At 35.5% G+C, this 27452-nt stretch overlaps 3 protein-coding genes across 5 annotated transcripts in view; 1 reads left to right on the plus strand and 2 right to left on the minus strand.

Moving 5' to 3' along the window:
• Window positions 1–27452, plus strand: part of LOC108975028 (fatty acyl-CoA reductase 2-like) — a gene marked incomplete at its 5' end in the record, with an annotated part of 51680 nt that overhangs the window by 11830 nt on the left and 12398 nt on the right.
• LOC108975031 (protein URE2-like) lies at window positions 11594–11818 on the minus strand. The gene has a single exon (XM_018943252.1). It carries the CDS (start codon window positions 11803–11805, stop codon window positions 11614–11616), a length of 192 nt encoding a protein of 63 aa, XP_018798797.1. The 5' UTR covers window positions 11806–11818; the 3' UTR covers window positions 11594–11613.
• Window positions 11752–27452, minus strand: part of LOC108975027 (serine-rich adhesin for platelets) — a 30716-nt gene continuing 15015 nt past the window's right edge. The window contains exons 4-11 of one of the 3 annotated variants that reach the window (XR_001993839.1): window positions 22614–22732; window positions 22304–22506; window positions 21780–22240; window positions 20960–21334; window positions 17779–20895; window positions 17553–17711; window positions 15290–15472; window positions 11758–11839 (exon numbers count right to left, since the gene is read on the minus strand). Coding sequence is in view for 2 of the 3 variants with exons in the window: in XM_018943245.1 (XP_018798790.1) it covers window positions 16959–17291; window positions 17553–17711; window positions 17779–20895; window positions 20960–21334; window positions 21780–22240; window positions 22304–22506; window positions 22614–22732 (4767 nt within the window). In the remaining variant the exon portion in view is untranslated. Of the gene's footprint in view, window positions 11840–15289; window positions 15473–16749; window positions 17292–17552; window positions 17712–17778; window positions 20896–20959; window positions 21335–21779; window positions 22241–22303; window positions 22507–22613; window positions 22733–27452 lie in introns of those variants that run through there. The other 2 variants (XM_018943246.1, XM_018943245.1) reach the window with 2 other exon arrangements.

Genomic DNA, 27452 nt, shown 5'->3' on the forward strand with positions numbered 1-27452 from the left:
AAATAAAGAAAACAAAATAATATTATTCTATTTTGTACTAAACTTTACAAAATTAAAAAATCCATAATACACGTTATAAAAAATTGTATTCAACTGTCAACAAATTAAAAATTTATTTCCGTGAATACTTTCATACTATTTTAACATTAGCTACAAATACTTGAAACGTATAAGCTTTTACACTCTTAAAAATCAAGAATCGCAATATATACAAACATTTATAATAATAATTATGTAGATTGGTTTTTTGGATCGTTGAATAACGGCAATTCGAGCAAAAGTTTAGAGTATCATTATAACAGTTATTCGATTCTCGAGCTATTCGATGTTGGRGTATTTTTGGCATTTATTCGATGAATATTGAAATTTGAAAGTGCATGAAAATGCTTCGTAAATTGTGCCTGTGAGAATGGTCGTTAGAACGCTGGCGAGTGCTGAGCTGAATTTTAATCTAACAAACTTAGCGAAAATGAAAAGAAGTTTAAGTTTAGAGCGAAGTGAATGCTGGTAATCMAGCGCTTAATGCAAGAAAGTGAATATTTACTAGTTTTTGTGCTACAGAAGAGCTGTATTAATTAATTTGCTGATATCTTTGAAATCTTTAGGCCCATCTTTAGGCGATTTGAGAATTAAATGTAGAATTTTGAGTAACTTATAAATATCTGAGATTAATTTGAGAGTCTCAATCGAACTTTTAGGATTTCACTTTATTTTTGTACAATTTGTGTTATAAGGAGTTTAACTTTAACTTTCGAAAACCAACTATTTAGTTAAAGTTTTTTTATTSCAGCGTGCGTACTTACTTTGCAACTGATTTCATCCACAATTGGATCCCTTTACTGCCTAAAAGTAAAGTAGCTTCTTCTGTATGAGACTAATAAGCCGCTCAACACTCACTGATTATACACCGTTCTTAAAGTCATGTTAGTATATCAATAAATATATATATAATATATATATAATATATAAATATATAAATCAGTTATAAAACCAACGAAAGCACCAAAGAGCGACCTCATTTTGTTGTGATTGTTTGTAAGTAAACTCGTATATACACGTATATTGTAACAACTAGCTAACATGCAAATAAAGTTTAAGTTCGAGATGAGTTTTGATGAGTAGATGAAAATCCTTAACCTATTTTGATCATCAGTTTACAACCATGAAGATTACTTGATTTATTACTTATTTCTTTTCATATATATATGTATATTGGTTTTTTTTTTTTTTGTTTTTTTTAGAGTTCGAAGCATTGATTTCCTGCTGGCATTCTTCACAGCATTGTCACTTCACTTTTTTGTCTTGCTTAATATAAATTTATTTACTTAAAATTATTATTAGTATTTATATTATATATCTGCATTTATTTACTTTATTAACGATAAACGTTTATTTAGTATGTATGCTGTGTTTGCTCAACAAGAAGTTGCAACACGCATGCTTGCCACAATTATCAATCAACAGTTCGCTATAAAAATTTTGCTTATTTCAGATATAGATGTATGTACGTATGTCTGTATATATATATACTTTTTCATTTAGTTTATAAAGTTAAAAACAGACTCACTGCGCATGCGCATGCGCAACCTTGAGCCATGCGTTTATGAGCGCGTGAGTGAGCGCTTTGCTTGCGCTGAGCGTGARCTTMTTCGCGCATATTTATATACGTATGCATGTTTTTGTATTTGTAGGTTATGTGTAGTTGGTATGTAGGTATGCGTTGCAGCGTTGAAATTTTTTTCCAAAGTTTGTTACATTGTACGCGGTCAAGGTTGAGCTTGCCGTTATTGCTATACATTTTTCTGATTTATTTAACATTTAATGCTGTTTTTTTTTTTGTTTTTTTTTTTTTCTTGTATGAGTGTTACTTATGAATTGTTGTGCTTATTTCGATATTTCTTTTACTTTTGGTTTCTTATTCGCACAGAGGAAATTTGAAGTTAGAAAACGCCTACAAATCTGCTGCTCTAATGCTTCYGCACACAYATTGAAGCAATGCGTTGKTTTYGGTACATTTTTTCCTGGTTATTTTATGAAACTTAGTTATACCCTCATTTTTATTTACATATATTCAGTTATTTTTTGTTGYTTTTAGCAAATTTAAGCTTTTTCTCTACTTTACCAAGTGTGTGTTCTCTGCTTTGGTCMAAATGTTTTGATTATAGTTGTGTGTGTGTGTGTGTGTTTGTGTGGCTTTGTAGCGTTTTACATGAACATTTATGCCTGTTTGGTTGTGTTAGTAAGTATTTGACTCAACGCTTTTCMCACTAAAATTTGCCGTTTTACATTACGTGTCAGTATGTGTCCTTACCACATACTTAATTACTAATTTCTTTCTTTTTTATTGTTTTAAAATCGTCTTAAATACTAGCGCTCCAATTACAGCTATGAGTATTACATAAGAAAAAATATATTTTATATACATATAAATGTAAGTATATATATGTATATACTATATATATATATTGTATTTATATATGTATATGCTTTGAAAATTAGAATACGAAATATAATTGTAGATAATAATAAAAGTGTTGATATGTCTAAGGAGTTATTATCCTTCGTTTACGCGGGTGTATTAGTGTGACTTGCATTTATATTAAATATGAGCTTGTTATTTGAATACTTTAATTAAACACTATGTAATTGTATGCATCGCTAGCTGGCGGCACTGACAACGAAAATTGCCTCACAGCGAGACACCGAATATCATACGCTTTCAACTATTTCTTCTCACACATACATATATGCACATACACATACATATATGTACATAAGCACATGCGTATATGTACGTATATTGTTCGTTGTCYGGCTAAAAACTGATTTGGCTCGCCACTAATTAAAAACGTATACTTACAGCACTACAGAAGTCATATTCACTTTAGCACATGTATATATGTATTTACCGCCACAGACTACATATATGTTCTATATATGTATATACATATTTATATATTATTGTATATGCATAAATACTCTTCACAGAATAGTGTTTTTGCTTGAACAACATTATTTTACAAATTCTCATATTAAATACTCCTTTTTWTTGTGGTTTACTTCACTTATTTAATTATTTATTCAATTATGTGTTTTCATTTTATTTTCTGGTTACACACTTAATACACAATCACAACGCAGAGTATTGAGATAAGATTTTCGAAAAGTTCCATTTTGAGCGCAATTAGTAGAGTTTGCGAAAGGTGTGCGGTTTATCTCTGTGTATKTCTTCATATACTTACATATATACATGGTATGCCTGTATGCAAATTTATTATAAGTACGTATATTTTATTGGAAATCAATTGGCTTATGGCATTTTATATCGTCGATTAATTGCTATTGCAAAAACAGAAAAACAACAACAAGTCCGTAAAATAAAAAATATATGTCAGTGACGATTTCGCCATTGAAAATCGGTTTTTTTAATAGTATACAAATCCGATTGTCATCAACTACTTATATATGTATGCATTTATATTTATATACATTTGTGAAAAAAACAACAAATATTGCAWGCGCCACGAAATGAAAAAGTTATGATAAAATACTTTAAGCAACTTAGTTAATAATAATACTGAACTAAATAACCACATATTATATAAAACAAGCCAGGACATGYGAATAAAAGACTGCTACATCAAATGGTCTCCAAAAATTGCCAAGACTAGACATCCGAAAACGCAATCGAAAAGATTGCCAAAGCAAATAACTCGTATGGAAGGTAGACACCCGAAAGTTCAACGAAAAATAATTAAGCAGAGGTAGGTAGGGATGGTATGAAGGGCATAAAGCATAGAGTGAACTATTCGTATCGCTTCTGCAAGAGGCTGAGTGACTCTTCCTGGACTTGATTAACCGTGAATTAATTTCTTTAATAGTCAGATATTACCTCCTTATAAATTTCACTATTGTGAGTCTACATCAGAGATCCACTGAAAAGGGAATTAAAAACAAAGAAATTTCAAAAATCCGAAAACCACTCTATAACAGTGGTGTTCAAAAATTTAACTCTGAAACCGCACGACACGACATGGTTTTCAGKATAACAAAAAAATACGTCGACGGTGAACTATATTTCTACTGAACTAATAACTAAGCTATGTATGCTGTAGCCAAGTGAATTCTGTGTTTGCTGTAAAAGATATTTTTCGAGGCCAAGTGAGTTACGACGTGAGCATCCCTGCTCTACAGTATCCAAGGCATTTGGACATAACGTTCAAAAATTTTTCTAAGCGAAAAAATTGCGTAAAAACTTGAAACTTGATCGCTAGAACATGTCTCCCAACTATGCTCAACCTATTGTTATAACATGACATTAAAAATTCTTTTACTCTTGGCTCGTTTTGTTTCTTTTTTTTCAAAATTTATAATTGAACGAAAGTGGAAGCTATTATATTTATTGTTTTTGATTGAAATGAAAAATTGTAAACATTTAATATATATTAGAGAATGGAGTCATATGTAGAAGTTCACGCAGGTGAGAAAAGTTGCTCTGAGTTAGCCATTCACTTGGAAGTGACCAGAAATAATAATTTTATTTGGTCACGACTTTCGGTCTGAGACCGAGTATCCTCTGAGCAGCCAAACAACGTTTAAAGCGAGCTAAAGTGAGAAAGTGAAACATACCTTCTCATCGTTTTGCGCTGGGTTTGGGAACCGCCACGTAAAAGACACCCCCATTAAAAGGAAGACAACAAACTTACTGTTGTAAACACGGCTATAACCGCCTTAGAAGCTCGGCTATAACCGTCAATAAAGAAGAATAAGAAGCATTACATTATTGTCGACGAACTTAATCGGTACATATTAGAAAAATATCAGTAGTTCCTCCACAAACACTCTTTAGCCTAACTTTATAAATATCAAAAATTCTCTCATTTGAAGATTGAATTCATGAACGTTCGGGCGGTAGTCAGGCAAATGGAATGAATAACAACAAGCACAGTTACTTTGTCATAAATGTGAAATAATATTAAAGCATTTAATTGAAATTGACAAAATTTAAAATACTTAATTTTTTAACTGGAAATTGATTTATTATCAAAACCTCTAACGCTTGCTTTGATAACGCTTGTGTCTCTCCATATTTCATAATAATTTTGATTATTTTATTCAGTATTGTAAAATCAATATAAAAATAGTTTTTTTTTAACTAATTGAATAAATAAATTCTGAGCGAGAATTGTTTTCATTAGTTAGTGATGCAGGTACATATTCTTTTCTTTAATTTTATAATAGTTTACATTTGAATAAATGTAAAAACATAAAGTAAAAAGTGAAACAAATTGTGGAAACAGATTTTTTAAAGAATAAATGAAAGTTTTATATTTCTCAAAAATATTTTACAAATAATTAACATAAGTGAAATCAAATAAAGTAAACAGTTAAAAAAAAACACAGAATTTCTCTATTCAAAACATTTAATTTAATTATAATACAAAACAACAAAAACAAACAAACTTTTAATCGTAATAATAACAAAAACATTAAGACATACTAATTTTAAAATTAATTAACAGCTAAACTGTAGTTTATACTAGTATAATATAAACACAGCAACGCACTTGTGCTCATTACAGCTAAACTAAGAATACATTTGCCGCTTGTATGCCACCAGTAAATATGCGCAGCTCTTCAATTAACATAAAAAAATTACAAAAAAATTAATAATCCGACTGTCTTCTAGCTTCTAAAACGCGCTCAATTTCATAAAATATTTCTTTTAGTTTTTTTTTTTTTTTTGATATTTTTAGTAATTTTTCTACACGTCGAAACTGGATTATCCTTCTCTTAATTTACACTTAATATTTCATAATTACATATTTTAAGTTATCTACGTAGATTTTAACCTTATGTCACTTTACACTGTTCTGCATTAATAATACTTAAAATACTACAATTGAAGGCCTTTAGAAAGAAGAAAGTTTTGGCACATATTATTTTTGTATTTTTTGTTTTTACACTTTTCGCTTCTCSCATATACATGTGTGTTTGTATGTGTATGTGTGTGTGTGTACGTGCGTGTGTGTGTGTGGGTGTGTATACTTATCTTTAGTTCTTGTATGTAAATTTTTATTTTTATTAATTAGCTGCGTTTGTATAAAAGAAAATGCCATGGCGTATGAGTAACCAAAATATTAAAGGAAGGAAATTAAATGAGTGTTCGCGGAAACATAGCAAAGCATACAGTGGTGAACTGCTCATGTTCAATTCACACTTTTAGTGCAAAAAAATTGTTCTTCTCATTATCTTTATCTTTCATTTCATATTTCACAAAATTGCGTATTTGTATGCTTTTTATAACTAAAAATTGCGCTTAAAAATCAATATAATATTAAATAGTCGTCATAGCTAATAACAAGTTGTGTAAAAGCAATATTTATAAAGTAAATAGCCTTCTGTTATTTTATATGTATGTATGTATGTACGAGTATGTATTGTATGTATGTAGAGTAGGCAAGTTGTAGTGGCACAGCACTTCTCGCACATTTTCGTTAATAATATAGAGTTTCTGCTACAGTTATTTTTAGTTTTGTAGTTTAGTAGAGTTGAGTAGAGTAAATGTTTTTTTAAATATAATATGTGTATAATAATAATAGAATAATAAATATATGTATACAATACAACCATATAAATTGCTAATAGTTTTCATTTTGTATTCAGATGAGAAGTAAACTTAGAAGTAATTAGATAATACTAATTATGCGTAAGTAAATGTTCACTTAATTACGGTACACTGCTACATATGCGGATAATCGCATTTTAATAGAGACTTTCACTACTTAAAACATATGTATGTTTGCATGTGTATGTGTATGCATAGTGTACAGTTTATATTTTTAATTTCTTGTTTATGACATATTTAATTTAGTATATAATTCTTTGTTATACTCATCGATATTGACAATGCTTATGTCTTTTAAAATTGTTTTAAATTTTAATTGTTTGTTTTTGTTTTTTTTTAGTAGATGTTTAATGTTTAATGACTTGTCTTAGCACAGTGGTGTGCAGCAATAGTTAGCTTTGATTTAATTTTATTTAATTAAATTTCATTTTACTTATTTTGGCAGATATATAGTAAATTGTGCTCACTCTTTTTCTTTTTTTTTACTTTCACTTGATTTTTATTTCATTTACTTATGTTTGTTTGCATATAAAACGCTGAAAATATCGTACAACTACAGCAAAATACAGCCAACAACAAAACTTGATTTCGCTTTTTGAGTATTGAACTAAATGTTTGTGCAAACGCCGATACATTTGCGCAAAAAAAGTAGCTAATTTGCACATACATATTTATGCATGTGTCCGTATGTGTGYATGCTTGTAGGTAGTATAGTTTTACGTATAATTAAGTATTCGAGCATTTGAGCATTTGTAAGTAGTAACTGTGCCTCATTGTCATTTCATTCATTGTATACAATAATTATTGATTTGAGTTAGTTTAAAAATATAAATTAAAATAAAACAGAAAAACCATAACAAAACTAYGAACAGGTCGATTAGGCGTACATATGCAGCTGACCACGGCTGTACTTAAGGTAGTTTAGGTAATCGTAAATTTAATTGAGTTAAACCGTTAGCATAGTGTCTTTTATGTCTTATTGGAAAGAAAACTATATATACGTACAACTAATAYAATATTTATACATTTCAAATTCAGTTATTTTGTTTCAATTTTTGTTCAACATTGATGTTGCTTAACAGCATTGACGTTTGTACTTGGGCGTTTGGAGTTTGGAATAAGGGTATTCATACTCCCACGTCATTTGCGGCAATCCTCGTGTGGGCTTCTAACAAATTCAACTACGTTTATGCTACTAATTTATATATATGTATATATATATGTGTGAGTATGTATGTATGTGTGGGTAACTGCGAACATAGAATACAACTATAATGCTAAATAGCCTTATGGGCTTGCACGTGTTTGAGGAAATGTACGCGCATGACATATTGTGACGCTTTTTCCATACAATATTTGATAGAAATTTTATTTCCGTTTACAATTTACCTCGCGAAATGCACACATATGCACTTCTTCGTATACACATACATGGTGGAACTCGTATACTTGGCATACAACTGCGTGGCTGCTTGTTCATAACTAAAAGGGAGTGGTGCGGGCTAAAATCGTTTTTAATCTCACTCGTTATCACTTGATTTTCTGATTTTCATTAATTAATTTTTGTTTTTTTGTTTTTATATGCCTTATTACTTCTTTTAATTCAAACATGCTTAGTAAGTAATAAATTTTATTTCCTAATACATTTACGTATGTTTGTGAGTATGTATAGTTTTAAACCAGCTTACAGACAAACATACATATGTATGTATGTATATGTATGCATTTATGTCTATAACTAGTGTTTGAAAGGATTCATGTTTTGCTTTTTGTTTCTTTTGTTTTTTGTTTTGTTTTTGTTTTTAGTGGAGCGCGAAAGACAAGTGTATAAATAATATATATTTATTTATGTATGTAATATGCATATTTTCAATTTATAATCTAAACAACTATAACAACAATCATATATGCAAGTATGTATGTATATGTATTATAATTTTACTTTAACGATATTTCATTGCACCTTTTGATAATTCATATATATATTTAAAAWTTTTTTTTAATGCACAAACGTCATTTTGAATGCATTTCTATGCACTAATTATGATAGCGTTTACTGCACAGTATTGAGCTCGGTTGATTTCAATGGAAGTACTTAGTTATCAGTGGCAAAGTATAGTATATATTATGTTAGAAGTCATAGCAAATTTAAAATTTGTTGTTTCAAAGCAAAAAATAAAAAATTATAGCATTTTTTTAAATCAAAGATATATAGTACTTAGTAATTGTCAGAAGTTTAAGGCTTCCCACTAAGTCTGGGACATTAAAAAGGATCGATATTTTTAAATTTCGATACAAAAATAGCACAGTAAAATTTTAAATGGATATTTTAACAAGTTTTTGCGTTACAGCCTTCTAAAATATGTTTGTATATGTATATTATTAAATTAACCATTTTAAAAAAATTAAAAAAAGAACATCAAAAAATCTCAATAAATTTGCGCTATTAATTTATTTTTCTACTCATTTTACTTGAAGCAGCATTTCCCGAATTCGCTGCAGTGATTACTCGGGAAAAATTATCGAAACACACTCAAATGTTTGCACATTTTTTAATTTTTAGTTTTTTGTCGATCTTCCAGTGATATTTTTTTAGGTTTCATGCATATAGCAGGCCGTAATTACTGCAGAAGCGGCGAACCTATACTTTASCGCCGTTGGGGATCAAGTACCATTTGAAAAGTATTTAATTTTGCTTTTCAAAAACATACTGTGTTTTCTTAAAATATGTATAATATAAATATACCTTAAAAAAAATTAATAAAATTTAATTCCCAAAATGAATTTTTGTATGCTGACACACTTGATGGGCCACTGGTGGGCAAAAATTGTAAGACTTTGTTCATAATTTTAAAATTCTTTACTTCTTTTTGCACATCTACGATATTTGTTGAAAATTTACGAAGAATCAAAGCAGTATACGACAATGCATTATCGTTATGCAAAAACCAAGAGTTGTGGGCYAATAATTTCGGCATTTTTATACGAATAGCTTCGTGCAAACGACGTATATACTCAAAGAGCTTTCCTTGTTAACAGTTTAGCTGGTCGAAAGAAATTCGGATTGCACCATTCCACGCTATTCGAAAAAACTATCAACATAACCTTGATTTTTGACCTTTCTTTTTTTGGTTTGCCATTTCTTCACAGACGTTAACGCGACGCAGATTTTTGAAAAAATTTAGTGATTTTAGAACCAACTATTGTGCTTTCACTTCTTTTAGGCCCAAATGATCTTTCAAAATGGTTTTAACTAAACGTCGATTCTTAAGCACCAATTCCTTTATTTTATTGACGTGTTGATCATCAGTTGGTGTTGGCCGTCCTGGACGTGGTTCGTCGTCAACGCGTTCTMGAATAATTTCACTCCTCGTAAAAATCGCTRAATGCACWTTATGTACTTCAGAAAGATTATCAGTGYTTAGTATACGSTTATCTTTCTGAAGTACATAAAGTGCATTTAGCGATTTTTACGATGAGTGAAATTATTCGAGATGTGACATTTGGCACAGATGTCATTRATAGTCATACCAACTCAGAAAAAAAATATTCCGAAATTTAAATTGAAAAGTCTTACTATTTTTTGCCCACAGTATGCTTTTGCGTTGAGCGACAATTTTAACCCTTGAGTTATTTTTTTGTTTTGCAAATAATAATCGTTAAAAAAAAGCTTAACTAAATACAATTTCAACTTCATAGTCTACGATGGCAAACAAATAACAATGTATATTTTCATAAATTAAATCATAAAAAATTGCGATTTTGTAAACAATTTGCCTAAATCACTGCGTTCCTAACCTAATTGTTTTAAATTAGTTAATTTAACATATAAATACACATATCAATATCACAAAAATTTGTCATTTAGAAAGAAATTTAGAAATAAAATTAATGCTTTTAATTCAAACTCAACCATAGTTGTTGTTGCACTCTACACAGTTCCAGTAGTACAAAAAAAAAAAAAAATATGCAGTTTTTTGTAACTTGAAAAGTAGACATGGTTGTGCATATATGTATATATGTATATGAGTGTATGTGTTTTTGTGTGAGTTAATGAAATTACAAATTTTATTTATATTTATTTCTCTTTGTGTATTTTACTGCTAATTAATTTTCATCGGCGGTTTGGTTTTGCTTTTTAGGAAATACTATCAATTGCCATCGTTTTACCGTTTACCTCCATCTCTTACACCCACAAGAATTTCCTAAATGCTCGCTTCCATTATTCAACATTTAATCATTTCGCTTAGCTAATGTCTAATAACTTCACATTTACTACATAAATCACTTAATTTTAATGTAGACATTAATTCAATTGTAAATCTATAATAAAAACTCTCTTCGAAAGTAAAACAAATTCAATTACAAACTACATGCATACCTATGCATTACAAGAACAACTACACGCACAAAATACAACACTCGATTATTAGAAGAATATGGCGATTTTTAGAGTCATCGCGTTGCTTCTTCTTCTTCTTGTTTTAAACATTTTTCAACTACTAATAGAGTCTTCTTAGAGAGTTACATTGCGTTGCATACAAAATGAATTTGTATGTATGTATATATATATTCACAATGTTAATACACATTTATTTTAGCAGACTGTGTTTTGATAATGACTTTAAATATGATTAAGTATTTAATTAAATTGTAATTGTAATTAACTTTAAGATTACGTTACATACAATAACTCTGCGATTGTCAGTTTCAAATTTCAAAATTTCAAATGTATGCTCACTTGTCATTTACTCGCACATGTACTTCTGTTGTGCTCACTATATTTTCTGTTTACATTGCATGGTTGCATTTTAGCACTTCGGTAGTGAGTTTGTTATACTACATACAGCGTTGTGGGATACACGTTGCAATTCGGAGTCGGTCACTTGGTGACCATATACGTATATAATATTTGGGTAATTGGGTTGTAGGGCTGGTGTCTTCAAGGTATTGGGTAGACGCTACTGGGTTGAGGGGGTCTAAATTCAGGATTTTTGCTCAAACGTCGATTGTTGTTGTTGCTGGTGTTGATGGTGACTTTGAATCGCGCTTAGCTGTTGACTTTGCGCAGACGCAACTGTGTTATTGCTGCTGGTGGACGCTTCAGCGRCTGATTGTTGTTGCTGTTGGTGTTGCTGTTGCTGTTGCTGCTGCTCCTGCACGCGATGCGTCTTCATGTGAGCGCTTCTACTCTTCACTTTATTAAAAACTCTRCGAGTGCAAGACGAAATGTCAAAAAGAAAAGAGAAATGCAAAGTATACCGTTAGATTTAATGAACACAGGCAATAAATGCAAAAGACAAACACAACTATACACAGAGGCAAACTCGAAAAATCAGTTACGAGTAATTGRGCATCACAAAGCAACTGAGGTATGGCTAGGTGGTAAAAGCAAGGTGGTCTAGAGATGATAACGCACCATATGTGCTAGGTATGTAAGCAAACACAGAGAAAACATAAGCAACAACAAGAATGTGGGGGGAYGTCTATGAGGATTTACAGGTTGCAAACAACAAATAAAACAGTAATGAATATTTTTCTATATAACGGTATGTGTTGGTGAAAATGATAAAGACGAGACACAGCGATACATATAGCATATCCAAACAATTCTATCTATACACAAGTATGTACATATATATCGTAAATTGTTTCATAAATATCGTAGCATGCACTAATGGTACTTGGAAAGCATTCGGTTGTTAGAAGAGTAAAAATTATTTTGTTAGTTTTGTTATTTTCAGCTCGTTTTGCTTATTGGAACGCCGCTCTCGTAAGCGAGTGCAGAGAGTATAATACGCATTCGATATGCTGAACAGATGCTTATCTGTGTAAATTTGTTAAAAATTGCTTATTTTGAATTGGGTGAACAATGGGTTGGGAATGAACCTTTAATTATATAAAACAACTTTAACTTATAAAAAAATTGTTTTGGACATTTTGGATACGTCCATTTTAAAAATGAAAAAAGAATACAGCAAAATAAATACTTAAAAAGCGAATGCATAAATGGGTTTAGAAACATACTATGTCGCAATGTGTGAATGGGTCTGGCTAAAACTAAGGGTTTAGCTGGGCTCTGAACTCTATGAACAACAGTTAAATCAAGTCACTAATGACTTCCTTTGTTCCTTTATGGGAACAAAACTAACTATGAGTTTTACCTTCGTGAAAAAGGTGGATCTATTAATGTGGTTAAGCGAATATTTCATGGAATATTTTCTACGGCGATAACAGAGTTCATTATAACACCAGTGTTTCTGCTGCAACTTTATTTTGAACTAATTTACTGTGGTAGCCTCTGTCTTCTAAGTAAAGTACTCTGAAAAATATTACTCCTGCTTCCTGTAAAATGAGCTTTGAACAAGAATCGCGGATAGAAAACTAATATTATCGCCAGAGAATAATAGATTTGCTGATAGCTACACATATCTATATATCTGATTTGAGGGCATACATATATATAACAAGAAAAAACTAATAAGGAAATTCTCTTTTAAAAGCGACGTAATTTCTCTAAAGACTAAAATTGCTTGCTTGCTTAGAAAAAGGCGCCTTATCAGCGAGTATTGTAACTGAAGTGATAGAAGACTCTTAGGGATCATGTGACGTATTATGAAAAATATAAATAGGAAGAATTCCAACAAAATTAAAACGTTACCAAATTTCGAATCCTTTTGAATTCGAGATATATAACGTCTGGTAAAGAAATACATTATATCTTCATAGTTAGAATAAACGGAATAACAAGTTATTCAACTTGTTGGCTGTTTGAAGGTCATTTCATAATGTCACTCTCATAAAAATCTTAAGCAAATAAYTTGGGCAGTCGATTTTTTATGAAAATGCGAATATTTTGCCCGAGATAAGAAGAGGTTATAATCACTTGCTGTTATATCCGGACCATAAGTTGGATGCATAAAAGTATCCCAACAAAATTCCCGTCACTATGTTGTTGTTGTAGCGGCAGAATTCTGCCGAGTTGACAATCCTTGACCGGATAAAAAATCCGGAACCGTTTCAGTTAATTGAACGGTTATTGTCCCTATCAAAATGTGTGGCCTGGCGTTATAATGATGGCACACCATTTCTCCCCTTTTGACCAAAAATGGCTGCTTCTAACCAATGGCTTCCCACAAGCGGTCAAATTTTCACAGTCCAGATAAGTCGCTGCCAATTATAATAAATTTAAAGCAAATACCAAGAGGCTTTTTATTTACTGGCGTAGACATCGCTTACGCTGTTATAGGCGAACTTACAAGATCGCGCCACTCGTTGTTCCTTTTCGGTGTTTGGCGCCAATTGGAGGTTCCAGCTGTAGTCAGGTCCTTCTCCACCTGGTCTTTTCAACGAAGTTGACCATCTCTGGATTCGCTGAACCATGAGAATGTCGTCGTATATCTCGCACAGTTCATCGTTCATTCGACTGCGGTATTCGCCGTTGCCAATGCGCAAAGAACCATTAATCTTCCTTTCTCTCGAAAATACGTAACATCAACTATTAGATGTTATCATCGCCCATTTGGTATTTGTTCGTCTAGAGAAGACTTTACTTCTTAATTGCCCACTCAGTCCGAAGTAGCACCTGTTGGCAAGAGTTATCTTGCGTTGAATTTCGAGGCTGATGTTGCTGTTTGTGTTAATTCTGATTCCAAGATAGACGAAATTATCTACGACTTCGAAGTTATGACTGTCTACAGTGATGTATAAGCCAAATCGAGAGTGAGACAACTGTTTGTTTAATGAYAGGACTCATTCACTAACTGACCCATTTGCTTCGCATCTTCATCCAGTCTRGAGAAGACAGAACTAACCACGCGGTGTTAGAGGCTAATGMTAGTAATATCCACTTTATCGAGTAGTCAAACAGTGCTGAGCCTATCAATCACAAACCCGTTTTAGAATTCTTTTAGCACCAAGCCTTCTCTACGACTTATATCGATCGCACTCATTCAACTCCAGATACAGATTACTAAAGAAATCTACTGCAAAAATAGTGTATTTCTTTCTACTATGCTTTTTACATTTATCAACTAGAACAGGACTCTGCAGGCAAAGAAAACTTCGAATCTTATATGAAAGCTTTAATCACTGAAACTCGCTTCCAAAACGAACTCAATTTTTATTTTCGGTACTTAGTAGGGTTGTGTTGGTAGCCTAGGTATGCATATGGTCTCTACAAGTGCAAGTGAGTTTTAATTAGTTTTTAAATTATTTTTTATTTAAGCTAAGAGTTTATTTACAAACGTATGGGGATATTTTAATTAAAAACTCAACGATTTAAAAATAATAGGAGCAAGACTAGCGCAGCGTGTAAGTACTTAATATACATAGTATAAATTCAAACAATTCGAAACGATTTTASGTGACGGGAGAGGGTTTCTTTACAAGTGTTCACAACGTACAACATACGAGTGTTATTGGCTGGAGCGGGGATGTGTTAATAATGGGATAATGGAATTAAAAATGGAGTAACTTTTGAGTAGTAATTGTATATATTTATTATCGGCATGTGTGAGAGAGAGAGAGAGAGACAGACAGAGAGAGAGAGAGGAGTTTGAAATGAATTGCATAACTTTGAATTGAAATTGTAATTGTTTATTGAAAATTCAAATGGAAATGAASAGTAAATTATTTAGCAATGATTTGAACACCACTTACAATTTTACGCTTTGGCTGAGTGTGGCGCTGAAAGACACATGCCGGTTGCAGTGGCGGCTGCTGCTTCAGTGAGCGAGCTAGCACTTTCAACATGGGCGCGTTTGCGCGTGCGCGGCGTTATACAACAGCGTGGTKGTGGTGGGGAGTAGCGACAACTCGCAATKCAACTTGTGACTTTTGACTCTGCGCGATTAATATATGTAATAGTTTGTTATTTCAGTTTTATATATTAGACATTTTTATTTTTAATTATTCAGTTACATTTTAATTGTAGTTCACGGTTATTTGAGGTGTGCAGGTTATGTAGTACACAATGTTATTTTTTGTTAATTTATATCAACGCAGATTCATTGTCGTTTGATTAAATATCAATTTTTGTTATTATTGTGGAATTTCATTTGTTGACATTCATTCGGTGTATTTTTATTATGTTCATATTTCATTTTATTTCGTTTTAAAACATGGAACAATACAATACAACAACAATAACAACAATTATTATTATCTTATATATCATTAAAATAAATCACTTAAATATATGTATGTATGTATGTATGTATGTTTGTATGCAGTATTGGTATGTGATTATAAGAAAAAGTAACGAGTTATACTAAAAACATATATAAAGAAAAAATTTAAGAAAATACTTAAAATTAATAAAATAAGTGACTTAAAAAAACAGTAAAAACGTTAACTTCGATGTACCGAAGGTCGATTCGGCACGTTTCGCAGCAACTCGGCCYAACGTATAGAACGACTCATCGAGYTTTTAAATTCAAAAACAAAAATCTTCAAAAATGATACCATTGATTGAGGGTTACTCAATGGCCAACGTTACGCGCCTTGATTGATGTTTGAAATTGAAACTCATGATCTCGAGAGTCGTCGTATGTTCGTGAATTGGGCTGAGCAACAACTTGAAAATGATCCGGTTTTTCATGGAGAAATCATCTTCAGTCATGAGGCTCATTTCTGGCTGAATGGGTCCGGCAATAAGCAAAATATGTGATATTGCTCAAGCAGCAATCCACACGTACTCCATGAGTCACCATTGCATCCCGAAAAAATTACGGTTTGGCGCGTTTTATGGGCCAGCGACGTCATTGGGTCGTACTTCCTCCGTGATGATCAAGACCGGCAAGTAGTTGATGAACTTCGTACGAATATAAGCCGATTTATGCTTGAAAACCGTTGTAAATTGGATTCAGCGTCTGGACTTCTGCAAATGTGCCCATRGTGACCAGGCAAAAAAAGTCGAGTTCCATACATAATGGCATGAATRTACTTTCACAGGAATAAAGAATTTCATTGATATCCCAAACCGTTTTTGTTTTATTAAAAAAAACTTTTGCTCTTACTGAAAAGCCCGTTACTAATAGAGATGAAAGTGACTGCATAGCCAGTAAATTTGTGGAAAATATAATATCTGATTTGTTTTTGTTTTTATTRTTTTTTCGGYTTATACAAAATTATTTTAAATCATAGAAGAAATTATACTAAAAKTGTGAATGAATCCACAGTATGTTTGTGTGTGAATATGTGAGTGTGAGGAACATTTTTAGCATAATTTCACGGTAACGGTAACGGTAGCGTTTACGTTAATACGTTTTAATTTACGAATACAAAATGACAGAACGGAGTGAGAAATAGAGAGAGTGGAGGGGGAGTCTTACTTGCCGCACACCTTGCAGGGAAAGTCGGTGTCCTTGGCGGTGCTGACGGCACCGGGCACGCTGCTTTGACTARCGTCTTTGGKTAATGCAGTGGAAGCACTCGCACCACCGACGCTCAATTGAGWTTGTGTCTGTGACGCACAGCCGTTGGTCTGCTGGACGACGCTTGTCGAGCCGCCCRTTGTGGCACCGTTGTTCTGATTAGTAGTGTTGCTTGTAGCATTATTGTTGTGGTTATTATTGTTAYTGTTGTTATGATGGCTATTAGCATTTCTACCGTAAGTATGTATGCGAGTGTGACCATGCAGGGCTGCTTTTGAGGTAAAGCTCTATGGGTACAGCGGCAGCGCGATAAATGTAAATTTGCATTTTTCATGGAAGGGAAAATGAGATATAATATTAATTTGCTATTAACGGTGAATTGATGATGCAAAATGAGGATTGTTGCATATAGAAATAGTTATTTTGTGTTTGTAGTTAATTGCCGATTACATTCAGCCACAGTTTCGGCAGATAACCGYCATTTCACCTTAGCGGTTATAGAATCWCATTGATGTTAGGCAGTTAAGTGGTCTCAGGGGTTTACTTACCGCAGAGCAATCCGGCACTTCGCAGACATACGGCTTCGGATCGTTCACCGGTGGTGGAGGTGGCGTTTCCGTTTTAAGATGTGATACTTTATAGTCAACACAAAGTTTCTTCCARAAGTAGTACATGTGCACACACTCGCCCGTTGTCTTTGAACCCAACTAAATAAAGAATTGAATGGATGTCAATTTATATCAGTTGCAATAGTCGGTACTTCCAATCACTTACCTCCAGCGAAATGCGTCCAAAGTCTTTGCCATGCCGTTCTAGTCCTTTTAAGAACACCTCCAATTCGGTAGCGGACCATTTCATCTGGAATGCATTCGATGGTGTTTGGAGTAGAGTTAGTACTGCCGCGGCCATATTTCCTTGWGCTTTGAGCAGTGTGTGCAGCGCTACTTCTTCGGTGTGACTGCCCAGCGGCACAGCCGATGATTTGCTCAGGTCAATGTAGCGCATCAAAATTTTCTCGTCTGTTTGTACGGTGGGRTCCCACAATTGCTCTGCACTCACAGGCTCCTCGACGTCGAAACAAGAGTTRGTTTTASACAACTCMCCGTCRGTTGCRGCATCGCTACCCGCACTGTGAATGCGTTCTCGRCAAGGCGGTACTTGTGCTTGATACGCCGAGCCCAGATTGACCTTTGATTCATCTGAAAAGTCCACTAAGCCCACCGGATCGTCGAAATCATCCTCAAAACTATCGAAACCAAGCAGACYCGTGTTGAGTTGCTTGCGCACACTGCAATACARTCCGACACCYTTTCGATCGGGATTAAGTATAGGCGCCGGTGTATAATGCGTACGCGAGGGTTTGCGCAATTTCGATCGATACGGTGAGAGCGGATGATATTTAGCGAAACTTTGTGAATTGCTGGAGTCACTGGAATTGTGCGGCCGCAGACGACGTTTCAGTATGGAATTTGTTTGGTTGGAGAGAGGTTGCAGTGTGGAAAGTACTGTAGAAGCCGCTGGTGCTTGACAGCCTGAAGACGATGAGATGGGCATATTGCAGGTACTCGACTGATTACCGATTTGTTGCAAAGCGGACATTGAGTTGTTGGAGTTACTGGAGTTGCTGGCGAAGTAGATATTGGTGTCGGTAWTAATGGAGCTACCGGCGGACATAAGACCCATATCGCCTTGTTGTCCCGTTATATGTATCTCCTGTTTGTCGGTCGAACCCGTAAAGACTAGCTGCTGGTGCAGTATGCCACCATCAAGCGYTGACACATGCTGAATCGGTGTGTTCACGTCAATGTATTGTTGCTGGTTTTGTACTTGCGGTAGGTTTTGTAGATTGTACTGTAGCGTCGAGGGCGTGTCATTGCCGTTTCCGACTGTTTGTTGCATTGCCATTGCTAATTGATTGCCAACGTAGTCTCCGCCGGTAGATGTWTGTTGCTGCTGTTGTTGTTCTTGCATTTGATGCTCCATTTGCTGGGCGTAGAGCAAATGCTGTGTGGTGTGCTGTATTTGCTGTGATTGTGATAGCGATKGTTGACTTTGCTGTTGCTGCTGAGCTTGGACCGGTTGCGTCGTTTGAATAATTTGTCCCCGCTGCTGACCGAAATCTCTCGGAGACGAGGATAAGAGCGGGTCATCCGAATTAGGCATCATTTGCGATTGTAAGCCCAAACCCGGCAAATAATAYAAGTCAATAATATTTTCATCCGATTGCTCTTCGCAATTCAGATTGATATTTTCGTCGGGTARCACATCGCGCAATACCTCTTTCACTTCTTCTGCCGTGCCAATACTGCCGGTGAAAAATGATTCGGGCAAAGGCGAAGTTGCATTTCGCGAATCATTTAGAAACTCTTGGTCCTCATCCAAAAATGCCAGATTGCTTTCAGCAAAGTCCCGTAGATCACATTCCGTGTCATCCTCCTCTGTACCATTCAGTAAATCCTCCACCTTGATGGAACCATCGAAAGCGCTTTCCTCCAACACGGTCTTCAACTTCAATATCTTCTCGGTGTCGGTGAGCTCATGCTGATTGTCGTTGCTTTTGAAGAAAGTCACTTCGGTTGCTGACTGCGTGAGGAAATCGGCACTGCATTTCTCATTGAAGAAAGCGTTTGTCACTTCGGAATACTGGTGCCCATCATCGACGTAGGGCGATGATTGYGTCATATTTTCATGACTGGAGGGTGGTGTTGGATATGCGAGCGGCGAGTTTATAGGTGAGGATAACGAGCCCAGTTGATGCGCGTTGGAACGCATGCTAGTCACAGCCTGTATCTGGGCACTATTCTGCATGATTAACTCCTTGGAATGAAATTGTTGGAAAGTGGGTAAAGTGGTGGGCATAGCATTGACACTACCGTCGGCTTCTAACTTCAAGTATTCGGCTTGAATGCAATTACCGCTATTATCGGTTTGATCGCCTTCCGTAATCCCCACGCCAGTYACAGAGCCAAATTGTTCGGAATGTTCGCTTTTTAATTGTTGCGAGTCATCGTTGAGTAACTGCATTGAATCTACCGTCTGCAGCAACATATCCGTATCAGCGACATTATACACCTCGGCATCATCGAAAAATCCCGATGTGTCACTACTATAAGTAACCGTATACACATCACCACCCATGCCGCCGTCACCACTCTGCGATATGGTGAGTGATAGTGGCGTCGTGTCGGTCAGGGCTACGCCGGCGGGAGTAGAGGATCGCWGGACGTTAGTACYCGACTTGGCCATACGGGTGGGTAGAACTTGCACRTCGGACGGTATAATCACAGTGCGATTGTTGTTGGTGATTATTTGACGCGATCCGCCATTGCCGTTATTACTGCTACTACTTCCCATATTTATTATTGGGTTTGTACTGTTTAGTGGCTTCTTGGCAGTGACGGCGATACGCGTGCCGCGCTTCAATAACTCAATGAGTGTCGAGTCTTTCGGATCGGTCGAAGTTCCCTTGGTAGTCGTTGTATTTGTCGTTGCTGCAGATTTCATCGTTGACGGATTCATCGTTGCATTRTTCGCTTGGAGAGCCGCACTCAAGCCCATACCCAAACTATGGCCCACATTACCAACTGTCTTCTGTTGCTTTGTGCTGAAAATTTCGATACTCTGCGACATGCCGATTTGTTGCAAGCCCAATGTACCACCACTGAAGTTTTTGATTGTAGTTGCGGCAGGTAGCATTGTCGTTGTGGTGGCGGTGGGCGAATTCTGACTAGACGTGTTGCTGTTACTACTGTTGGCACCATTACCGCTGCCGATGTTGCCATTGTGACTGTGTGATTTGGGACTGAGGAAACTTTCTAGATCGCTAATCGATCGTCGGATTGTGGAAGTGCTGGATACGCTACTGGGTGGTGCAGGAACTACGAAGGCACCCTTTCATACGCAAAAACATAAACATAATTGTTGGAAATGCAAAAATCAACAYYTTTCTACTCACCTTGTTCATATCTTTGCGTTTACTGATGATTTTCTCTTCAATCAGTGCACGCACGCCAATACTGGCTGTCTGCAGCGGTGGTCCGCTGGGCTCTTTCTTTTCTGTCTTTTTGGTTTCGGGGTCTTTTTTGAAATAGCCCCCATGCAGCCGCATATGTCCGTTGAGTGCGGGTATATTCTTGAACTTGCGATGACACAAATTGCATTCAACTTGCTTCTGATCCATCTTGACAATATTCAAGAGATGCGGATTAATGGCGGCCACAAATTGTTGATTCACCTCCTCTTCTTTGGCTTCGATGGGCGATGTTGCTGTACTGGACGTCGCATCGGAATTGGAATCATCGACGGCGATGGATACATTTTGCGTATTTAACTGAAAAAGTGTGGGAATTGAAATAGTGAATTAATTATTGAGCTGAGTAAACCCCTTTTAAGAGGTATTGGCGTTATAAAAAGGGAGCTCATCAACCGGCAGTTTTGGAAAAAGGGTGTGCTTTTCTTTGAACTACGAAGTGATTACACAAGTCATACAAGCTTATATAAATATTCCTCGGTGGACTGAATTCTACAGCTACCTCAAATAATTCGAACATATTTCTATTTCTTCCGAAAGTCGGTAACGTATGACTTGATGAAATTTTCGGAAATATTAAAAGTATAGTATATWTATTTCATAAACACTAGGCGAACCATGAYTAAAATTAGTAACTCTGAATTCAGAACTACAGAGACGATATAATTGCTTTCAGAAATTAAAAATTTCAACCTATCCTTCTCATGCTGGCATTTGCATTRTGCTTYCAACTKTTTAAACTTACTAGTTGCATATTCCACGTACGCGGTCGACCCGATGAACCGCTCAGGGCAGGATGTGAACTCGTCGCACCAAGTGTAGATGAAGTTGGATTTGTGTCTACTTTGTAAGAATTAACGCTGGTGGGTGAGGAGACCGTCACCTGTGCGCTCGTTTGCTTCGTCTGTTGCATAATCTTACTGATCAAATCCAGTTGCTCGCGAGTCAAACCCTCACCGGTGTCCACGATGCTAGTCTCGGCGAGCGCAATTGTAGGGGACGACGCGGGCAACGAAGCACCACTCACTGACGACGCAGACGACGTTGACGTGGGCGAAAGCAGCGTGACACCGGTCTTAATAGGCAAATTGATGGCCTTTATTTGCTCTTCGGTGAGCGCAACTCCGGTGGCCGCATCAACAATACTGCCACCTGTGGAGATGTAAGTGCGTATGCATGTGGCACCGTCCGGTGAACTGGCATCCCCTACAAAAACATGAAAACCCACATAAGGTGYTCGGTCATTTATGTCAATGGTGTTCTACTTACCGCTTGCTGTGGCCGGTGAAAGACTTAGTCCGTTCGGTGTGCTTGAGGTTGGCGAGAGAGTATGATTTTGTGGTGTTATAATGCCCGAATGATGGTTCTCAGTATGTCGGCGCAGRGAACGTGCATCGCAGTATGATTTGCCGCAGCCCTCAGCTTTGCATTCGTAGGGTTTTTTGTTGCGATGTGTCATCATGTGGCCATTTCTGTGAGAGCAAAACAGAAGAAACGGCGGATTGCAGATGCGAAAAATGTGTGCGTTATTATAATGCGGAAAAATGTTTGCAAATACAAATAACTGTAATTAACTTACAAGTGATCTTGTCGCTTAAACGCCTTCGAACACATCGCACACACGTATTTCCGCTCGTCGCTATGCGTCAGTTTGTGCTTCGCCAACGCTGACGCATTTCCAAAGATTTTACTACAGATCTACAAATATCAAAGCACAAAAACAGCAACAAGACAAGCTGTTGTATAATTATACAAAAATAAAAGAATATATTTTTGCTTGCGTTATAGACAGACACACAGACGAACCCACATTGTCGGCAGTACTAGGAAATTGGAAATTGAAAAACAATTTGGAAAACACCATAAACGTGCTGCAAAAACTAAAATAATAAAAAAGTYGAAAAACAAATAACGAACCAAAAAATGACAAGCAGCGAAAAATATATGAGCACCATTCAGATCACGCCGAACTCGCGTGCTTCCACCGCACACTGGTGCCCAAGCGAGTCTGCGGAAGTGTGCGCCGGTAATCGGCMGTCAGCACCCACCCAATAAACCAAAATATCTCCAATTAGTGCAACGACAATTAGAGATAATGAAGAAAATTATCTTGGGAAATTGTTTTAATTATTAAGCCAAATTCCTCCTAATGGATGGGCGTTTGGGGGTTTGATATGTAAATGGTGTGCTTACCATACACAGCACATACATGCACACTTCACTCGCACATGTACTTGTGCTAATTATTGTATGAGAAATCCCATTAGAGTACTTTGTTTATTTACTTGTGAAATCTGGCGTATTTAGCAAATATGAGCAAGTTTATTTGTGTGTGTCCATGTAAATATGTAAGCACAATATGGATATCAATCAGCGAGTTTGAACTCAAACTAAATTGCAGGCATATTTTCGCTTCAAAAATAGTATAAGTCGTCTAAATAAGCAGATATTTGGTATTATTACATATATTGTAAAGATTTGACTACCAAAGCTSTGGAGGGCCCTCGAGGAAATCCGCATATTTCACCGTTGCACACTTCATAAAATCAGCAAAAGACCAATTTTAAGTTTAGGTAATAATTTCCGAAGTACATCAATTAGGCAATAAGTCACTTGTTATAACAAAAACAAGAACATTAGTGAGATCGTTTTTCAAATCATCACCACCGGTTACTTTCAATCAAAACAATGCGAGTCAGTTTGCCCACACCTTGCATACGTTCTTAATTCCGATAATTTTGGTATCATCGATTAATCGATATTTCAATAATTTTTCCTGCTGTCTAAACTATACTTTTGTAACGGTAAATAACAGCTGTTCTAGCTTTACAGTTGCAAGCTGGGCTAATAAAAGCGACATCAGACCAATCCCATCACAACACAGATTAAGTTAGGTTAGTCTGAGAGGCCAATGAGGCACGAATACATTAGTTTTGGTCCTTTAGGATACCAGAGGGTGTTCAGTTACTAAGTCTGCCCTTAACGCGAATTTCAACAGACTAACGGTACCACTTMMAGTGTAYTATACCGTRGRGACCCCAAATGSTTAYAGCGTCGTCTTACCAAAGTGGAGCAAGTGCAAAAGAAATACTCCATCGTTTCCTCATATCGAGAAGACTGCCCACCTACATACCATAGGACATGAATTTTGTTAGTGTGAATTAATAATTAATTTTTTCAGTTAAGTATTTTATGCTTAACATTTAAGGGATTATCACCAAAAATTGGACTAAGCTGTCAGACATGTTCATGAACAGTGGGACTCAATAGCTTTCATTTAAAATTATATTTTCTACTTTGGATCTGTGCCAAAGCGACCCAAAGTTGCTTCAAATAGATTTTTTTCACAGTTATAAGGTGAGGAATATGTAATCGAAGTACCATAGTACACTTTTCAATAAATCGCAAATATTTTGACGCGATTTAATTTTTTCCAGTGAAAAAAAGACGCCTTTGACTTCGTTAAAGGCTATGAGTCCGAGCATAAACAGAACTCGACTGTGTGGATTTTTCATGATGAGCCGAATTTAATGAAAGTTKTTCGCTCTCGAAGCATTTTCAAGCAAATGGTTGACTTTTATTCTAGAAAATCTATGAACTATTTATATGGAGTTTTTATTAAAAGCACTACATTTTCTAACATTTCCCCCAATAAGTTTAAGATTTCGAGACGATCTTTTAACTACACATTAACAAATCCTTTAAAGGTATGCAAAACCAGGGCACATCCCTGGATAGGAAGCTTTCGTGGAAGGCGAATATCGAAGAGAGAGCAAAAAAGGCATCGCTAGCCTCATACCACTATAGAGGAGCTATTGGTGCAAGGCGGACTCTCTCACCGAAAGTGGTTCTCTGGCTCTACGACTCCATAGTCAAGCYCATTATGTCCTATGGARTCTTTATGTGATGGAAGGCTCTAGAAAAGACCACATTTGCAAAGAAACACGAGAGCGTTCAATGGGCGGTGTATATATGAGCATATGTGAACACACTTCAACTTCATACTAGATCACTTGGATCATGAAGTCGCCAAGCCGAACTCTGGCGGCTGTTTCTCTGCACATAAACCGACGAGAGAGTTGTGGGTGGGAAGAAGCCGTAGGAGTTTACTATCAGGAGCTCTCTATCAACTTCAGCTTCAGACTTCCTTACCATTACACTGTTTTCCAAGCTAAACTTACAACCATTAAGGTAGCATTAGATGTGCTGCTCGGGAGGGCAGCCTCCTTCAGAGAAGTGACCATTCACTCATATAGCAGAGCGGAGATCGACCGAGAAGTGCCTAACCTCGTATTCAATAGCATCGAGTGATTTTGTGATAAAACTGGTATGGGTGTCAGGCCATAGCGGAATCGTAGAAAATTGCAAAGCTCTCCTCTTGTGTTTTACTACTAGATAATTGGGCTCCGCGAAGTTTAGCCAGCGGTGGTCCACCATCGATAAATGCGGTCGCAAAAGCCATTTGGGCCAAGAGCGATCGCAAGACGTTTAGTGATTTCCTTGCTCTCAGTAAGGCTAGCATCTCCCTAGTTGTGGGACTTTTAACAGGCCATTACCATATTCGCGTATATGCTGCAAGGTTGGGAATCATATCAGTCACCATCTGTAGAAGCTGTATGTAAAATGACGAGGTGAAAACAACTCAAGACATCCTTCTCGACTGTTTCGTTTTTGAGAGGTCCACCCTTAAACACTTAGAAGCGCGTACCGTCAGACATCCCACCGAACTGGTGGGGGTGGAAATTAAACACCTGTGCAAATTTGTATTGACTTCTAAGTGTTTTGCTAGTTTATAAGTTCGAACAGAGGAGTTCTCCATCCTAAACCAACCTAACCTATGCAAAATCAGTTAACAGCCACGCCTACTTCCTTTGGTGTGTCTTTTGTTTGTCTTCAGAGTATTGTTTTCGGGTATTAAATATTATGTATAGATAAAAGTAGGTAGGATTGTCAACCATAGCCACCATTTTCTATAGGATTTGCGAAGTTACTTAAAAATTGGAAGAGTATTTTCAAATCCCCTTTAATTCCTCAAACTGTTCTTAATAATTTATTTCGCATTTTAGTTGTACTCTAATAATCACAAAATGCTAAGATTTGTAAATAAAAAAGCTATTTTTAGTAGTACAATTCTCTTCCATAAAGGCTTTAATTAAACAGCCTTAAACTTTGGCCCATAATTCAAAGGACAGTAAAATGGTGCTTTCCTGAAGTGAAATCCACATACATACTTACACACACATGCGAGCATACAATTTATTCTAAATAAAAATTTTAATTGACAAGTAAATGCAACAAAATAAATTTAACGGCTCTCTACTAATGGACAGGCACTTAAGTAGATTTCGTTTCTATTTATGAAAGTGTCTATCTAAATAGTCATAAGTTTGAGCAGCAAGCCAGTCATTACGTAGTAGTTCCTCTCGAAAACAATGACTACAATGTATAACGTAAAATATAAAAAAAATAACAAAAAGAAATTTAAATAAAATTAAAACAACGAATTAGTCATTTTAAAAATTTCCATGTGTATACGGCGAATGGAACAACCTTTAGACGAAAAACATAACATTTGAATTTAAGCAGTAATATATGCCCTCAAATGACCCCTATGTTATTGTTTTAATTATAATTTTTTTCTGTTTTGAGTCACAGGTTTTATAAATTAGTTGATCACAAAGTTTAAGACGAAAATTAGTAAACAATACGTCAAGTTATGTCGTCAATGACAGCGAACCTTCGAACCTTTATGCTGTGTAACTTGACATTGCTTCAAAGTAGAGTTTGTTTAAAAAGTCAGTGACCGAATTGGACAGTACTTTATCATTAATTGACTTCATGCGTCAAGTTTAGAGCGTAATGAATGCGTAAAAAAAATTCCAAAAAATATAAAAAAGCAAATAAATGATAAATTAGAAAATATCCCAATGAATTTCCGCGCGGGTATTCACAGTCGCCATGAGGGAGTGCACCTTTTTCGCTTGGGTGCTCGCGATTTTTGTCTTTCCAAATGCGGCAGATATGTATACCTATATCTGCACGATAAATGTGTGGATGCGATGGAAAATTCTGGTGAAATATTTATTTGKCTATAGAATTTACTAATGCATGTATGTTTAGTAGTAAAATTACTAAATGAGCCGTGAATCTCCGCGCGAAATGTGAAAAGTGAATATTTGGCRATGCGCGATAAGTTTACTACATATTTATTATTGAGAGAACTCAAAAATGCAATGATTTACTTGCATCGCCTATACTTATTGAACAAATAAACTTATGGACGCATTTCAAATAAATAACTTTAAAATTTTAGCTAATTTTTCAAGTAACAGCAGTTTTACTGGATTGAGTCATATTTATTCGCAAACTTGAAGAAAGACACCCAAARCATGCAAACAAGAATTAAACTCCTTCTACT

Source organism: Bactrocera latifrons, unplaced genomic scaffold, assembly GCF_001853355.1.
Source record: "Bactrocera latifrons isolate USDA-ARS-PBARC rearing strain unplaced genomic scaffold, ASM185335v1 scaffold_60, whole genome shotgun sequence".
NCBI classification, from domain to species: domain Eukaryota; kingdom Metazoa; phylum Arthropoda; class Insecta; order Diptera; family Tephritidae; genus Bactrocera; species Bactrocera latifrons.